A 6,000-nucleotide genomic window follows, 5' to 3' on the forward strand; every position below is an offset into this window, starting at 1 on the left:
ATCCAAGAAGAAATTAAAGAGGAAATCAAAAAATTTCTAGAAAACAACAAAAATAAAGACACATCATATCAAAACCTGTGGGATACTGCAAAAAAATACCAAGAGGGAAGTTTATAGCAATAAATGCCTACATCAAAAAAACAGAAAGACTTCAAGTAAACAACCTAACTCTACACATAAAAAAAAATAGAAAAACAAGAACAATACAATCCCAAAGTTAGTACACAGAAAAAAGTAATTAAGATTAGAGCAGAACTAAATGATATAGAGACCCAAAAAACAATACAAAAGATGAATCTAACAAAAAACTGGTTTTCTGAGAAGATAAACAAAATAGACAAAGCATTAGTTATGTTAACTAAAAAAGAAGAGAGAAGACCCAAATTATAAAAACCAGAAATGAAAAAGGAGACATTATAACCAATACCACAGAAATACAAAAAGTTATTAGAGACTATTACAAACAACTATATGCCAAACAATTTGAAAACCTGGAGGAAATGGATAAATGTCTGGACACATACAAACTACCAAGACTTAACCAAAATAAAATAGAAACAGAAAGAAAACCAGTAACAAGCAATGAAATTGTAGTAGTGATCAGCACTCTCCCAACAAAAAGAAGCCCAGGACTGGATGGCTTTATGCTGAATTCTACCAAGCCTTTAAAGAGGATTTAATACCAATTTTCTTCAAACTATTCCAAAAAACTGAAACAAAGGCCATGCTCCCAAACTCATTCTATCAGGCCAGCATCTCCTTGATACCAAAACTGGACAGACACAACAGAAAAAGAAAATTACAGACCAATATCTTTGATGAACATAGACATAAAAAACCTCAATAAAATACTAGCAATTGGAATACAGGAACACATCAAAAACATACACCATGATCAAGTGGGATTTATCCCAGAGATGCAAGGATGGTTCAATATATGCAAGTCAATGGGCCGGCCCGGTGGCGCACTGGATAGTGCGCCGCTTGGGAAGCGCGGCGGCGCTCCCGCCCGAGGGTTCAGATCCCACGTACAGACCGGTTCCCACTCACTGGCTGAGCGAGGCGCGGGAGCAACGCCAAGGGTTGCGATCCCGTTGCCGGTCCCTGGTCCGGTACGGGGGCAACACTGAGGGTTGCGATCCGTTGCCGGACACGGAAAGACAAAAAAAAAAAAAAAATCTTTTTTTTCTGGGGCAAAAGAAAAAAATTTTCAAAAGCTCTGCAATTGATGCTGAATTCAGAGCGCAAACTCAGAGAGTATGGTTGATGGGCCTTAAAAGGGATAGGGGGAGATTGTGAGGTCCCTGTCAGTCCCTTAAATTCCAGCTGACTGTTTCCTCTGCTCTGGCTTTGAGTATATATATATATATATATATATATATATGCAAGTCAATAAATGTGATACACCACATCAACAAAATCAAGGACAAAAACCATATGATTATCTCAATAGATGCAGAAAAAGCAAAATTCAACATCCCTTCATAATAAAGACTCTCAGCTAATTAGGTATAGAAAGAAAGTATCTCAACACAATAAAAGCCATCTATGACAAGCCCACTGCTAATATCTTCCTGAATAGGGAAAAATTGAAGGCTCTTCCCTTAAGAACAGGAACAAGACAAGTATGTCCACTCCCACCACTTCTATTTAACACAGTACTGGAGGTACTAGCCAGAGTAATCAGGCAAGAAAGAGAAATAAAGGGCACCCAGACTGGAAAAGATGAAGTCAAACTGTCCCTATTTGCAGATGACATGATCTTATACATAGAAAAACCTAAAGACTATCAAAAAAACTTGGAGCTGATTAATAATTTCAGTAAGGTTGCAGGAAACAAAATCAATGCCCAAAAATCACTTGCATTTATATTCTCCAATAATGAACTAACAGAAAGAGGAATCAAGAAAGTAAGTCCATTTACAATAGCCACCCAAAAGATAAAATACCCAGGAATCAATTTAACCAAAGTGGTGAAAGATCCCTACAATAAAAACTACAATTCACTACTGAAAGAAATTAAAGATGACACAGGGATGGAAAGATATTCCATTCTCTTGGTTTGGAAGAATTAACATCATGAAAATGTCCATACTATCCAAAGCAATCCAGAGATTCAATGCAATCCCCATCAAAATACCAATGACATTCTTCACAGAAATAGAAAAACAATACTAACAGTCATATGGAACAACAAAAGACCCTGAACGGCCAAAGCAATCCTGAGCAAAAAAATAAATAAATAAAAGCTAGAGGCATAACGCTGCCTGACTTCAAATTATACTACAAAGCTATACTAATCAAAACAGCATGGTTGGTGGCATAAAAATAGATACTCTGACAAGTGGAACAGAATGGAGAACCCAGAAATCAATCCACAGACTTACAGCCAACTGATATTTGACAAAGGCAACAAAAACATACATTTAGGAAAAGGATGCTTCTTCAACAAATGGTGCTAGGAAAATTAGATATCCATATGCAGAAGAATGAAACTAGACCTGCACCACTCACCATACACTAAAATCAACTCAAAATGGATTAAAGATTTAAGTAGAAGACCCGAAACTGTAAAACTATTAAGGGAAAACACAAGGGAAACACTTCAGGAAGTAGGGCTGGGCAAAGACTTTATGAATAAGAGCCCCAAAGCACAAGCAACAAAAGAAAAAATAAATAAATGGGGTTATATCAAACAAAAGAGCTTCTGCACTGCAAAAGAAACAATCAACAGAGTGAAATGAATGGGAGAAAATATTTGGAAACTATACATCTGACAAGGGATTAATACCCAGTACATAAAAGGAACTCAAGCAACTATTCAGTAAAAAAACAACCCAATTAAAAAATGGGCAAAGGAGCTGAATAGATATTTTTTTAAGAAAGACATATAAATGGCCAACAGGCACTTAAAAAACACTCAACATCACTTAGCATCAGGGAAATGCAAATTGAAATCACATTGAGGTACCACCTCATCCCAGTTAGACTGGCTATAATCAAAAAGAATGAGAATAACAAATGCTGGAGAGGATGTGGAGAGAAGGCAATGCTCCTGCACTGTTGGTGAGACTGTACATTAGTACAACCACTATGGAAAACAGTATGGAGGTTCTCAAACAACTACAGATAGATCTTCCATATGATCCAGCAATCCCACTTCTATGTATATAACCAAAGGAATGGAAATCATCATGTTGAAGGGATACCTGTACTCCCGTGTTCATTGCAGCTCTATTTGCAATAGCCAAGATATGAAAGCAACCTAAATGTCCACTGATAGATGACTAGAAAGAAAAATGTATATATACACCATGGAATACTACGACAAATAGCAATGATATTGTATATTATTGAATATAATAATTATTCTGATTTGAGCATCACATATTGTACACAAGTATTGATGTTCAACTCTGTACCCCACAGACACATACAATCAACTTTGTTATAATAAAAAATTAATTAAAAAAAAGAAAAATGTGGTATATATACGCCATGGAATACCACTCTGCCATAAAAAAGAATGGAATTCTGCCATTTGCAGCAACATCGATAAGCTTAGAAAAACTTATGTTGAGTGAAACAAGCCAGGCACAGAAGGAAAAATACCACATGTCCTCAGTCATAAGTGGGAGCTAAACGAGAAGGAAGGATAGAAAGACCACAGTGGTGTGTTGGACTTGGAGAGGGAGAGGTCGGGAATTTATTGGATGGTGGTCATGGACAATAATTTGCATTTGTGGTAACAGACTCCTAATATCATTGATCTGATCATCACATCCTGGGCACGGGTGGTGACGGTCAGCTTTGTACCCCGTGAGTATGCATAATCATTAAAATTAAAAAATAATAATAATAAATAAACATTTGTTTTTGAACAAATATTTGTTTTATAAAAATATAAAATAAAATAATAAAGTGTAAGACAAAGTAACAAAAAAGGGGAAAGATTTACCTTTTCTTTGTCTAGATGGATTCCACTGATTTCAAAATCAAACATAAATAGTTCAGCCACTCGCCTATAAATAAAATGAGCTGCAGGTTACAACGGTAATAAAAATTACTAACCAAAATCAGTTTTTTTCCTTACGTAAATTAGCCTTTTTGAACCTTACTGCCAAAAGTTATTTCAACACACACATGCAACTACACGCACAGAAACAATTTGTTTGTTTTAAACTAGGAGTTTATTAATATCTCCGAATAGGCAAAACGCCTAGCTAACAATTACTATTAGCTTTTCACGTAAAAGCTTCTTCCCTTATTCAGAGAGTACAACCTGTGAAAGCCACCATCATGATTATTTTTTTCAACTCCATCCAAATCCTGATAATTAAAAACATAAAAACAGTTTTCGTACTTGGACAATTTTTCAAAGGCCCTCCATATAAGATTTGCAGGTTTTTTTCCAGCTATAGGAACAGCTATTTAGAAGATTAGATTCTTTGATGCTGTGCCGGAAGCTCACTTTCCAGGCTAATGAGGATTGTTTTCTCTCTTTTTAATCCTGCTTCACGCTTGGAACAAACCTCAAGTGTAACACCTTTTTCTGTCAACATTTTTTTTTAAAAACTACTTTTTTTCTGGAGGTAAGTTAACCAAACATTTGATCTACTCTTCCGGCTTTCCTTGACTTTTCAAAACGGATATATTTATCTTCCTGATTATTGTGTCGAATATGCTTTACATAAACAGAAAGTTCTGAAATTCTGAAAATTCAATAGCCCACATTAATAATTTAGCCATTTATCTTCTTTCTGAAATAATGCAAAGTGCTGCACTCAAGATCCTAAACTGTCCTCATCATCTCCACCTCACATTGGGCTCCCTTTCTAAACAGTCAGCCTAAAAAACATACTACCATCTTTTCAAGAAGAGACATTTTCTATTTTTTTTTTTTTTCCTTTTTTTGTCTTTTTTCATGACCGGTAACGGGATCGCAACCCTCGGTGTCGCGCCCGCACCGTGCTCAACCAGTGAGTGGACCGGTCTCCATATGGGATCCGAACCCTCGGTGGAAGCGCCACCACTCTCCCAAGGGCCACACTCTACCGAGTGCACCACCAGGCTGGCCCTCTATTTGTTTTAATAAGAGAAAAGAAAGGTAGCAAAGGTTGAGAAGTTGGGGATAGGAATTCATCATATAAGTTTATAGTATTATACAATGTAGGTTTATTGTATAACATAACTTTACTATAGAAACGTATGAAAAAATGAAAATCGCTAATTGCACCAAAGTGACCACTATTAAAACTCTTGTATTTCCTTCCAATCTCCTTTCAATATCTTATAATACTTCAAATAGAATAATTATGACCCAACTATGTAATATACTTTTGTATCTTGATTTTTCTTGTAAAATTCTATCACGTTTGTGATAGACAATGTGTTCTTCAAAAACATGACTTTCAATGTTTCTATTGTGTTCTATTATATGGTCTAAAAATGGTTTCATTTTCCACTCCCATAAACCATGCTATGATAAAAATCCTTGTCACATATATCTTTTCATGCTTGTTTGTTTCCTTAGGACACATTGCAAGAAATTAAATTGATCAAAAAGTATGCACATTAATAACATATTACCAAACTGTCTCCTACAAAGATTTACACTTAACTAGAGAGGACCCACTATCCTGAACCATGAACACTATTCTATCTCAACTTCGTCAACTGAAGGGCTCTTTGCTCTATTCCATCTTTCTTTGATGGTGGTAGGTCCCACTCATAGAGTGATGAAAGCACTTACGTGAATTATTTCATTTAAACCTCATAGAAATTCTAAGAAGTACTTTTTTTTTTTCCTTTTTGTCTTTTTTACTGACCGGTAATGGGATCGCAACCCTCGGTGTCGCGCCCGTACTGGGGACCGGCAACAGGATCGCAACCCTCGGTGTCGCGCCCGTACCGGGGACCGGCAATGGGACCGCAACCCTCGGTGTTGTGCCCGCACTGGGGACCGGCAACAGGATCGCAACCCTCGGTGTCGCGCCCGTA

At 36.6% G+C, this 6,000-nt stretch overlaps 1 protein-coding gene across 2 annotated transcripts in view; it reads right to left on the bottom strand.

The window, feature by feature from the left end:
- The window catches only part of MIPEP (mitochondrial intermediate peptidase), a 160,780-nt gene that overhangs the window by 142,566 nt on the left and 12,214 nt on the right, over nt 1-6,000 (bottom strand). For both annotated transcript variants that reach the window (XM_008581663.1, XM_008581664.1), the window contains exon 5: nt 3,959-4,022. In XM_008581663.1, coding sequence (XP_008579885.1) covers nt 3,959-4,022 — 64 coding nt within the window. The remainder of the gene's footprint in view (nt 1-3,958; nt 4,023-6,000) is intronic.

The sequence above is a fragment of the Galeopterus variegatus genome, unplaced genomic scaffold (genome assembly GCF_000696425.1).
Source record: "Galeopterus variegatus unplaced genomic scaffold, G_variegatus-3.0.2 Scaffold2429, whole genome shotgun sequence".
In the NCBI taxonomy this organism is placed as follows: Eukaryota; Metazoa; Chordata; class Mammalia; order Dermoptera; family Cynocephalidae; genus Galeopterus; species Galeopterus variegatus.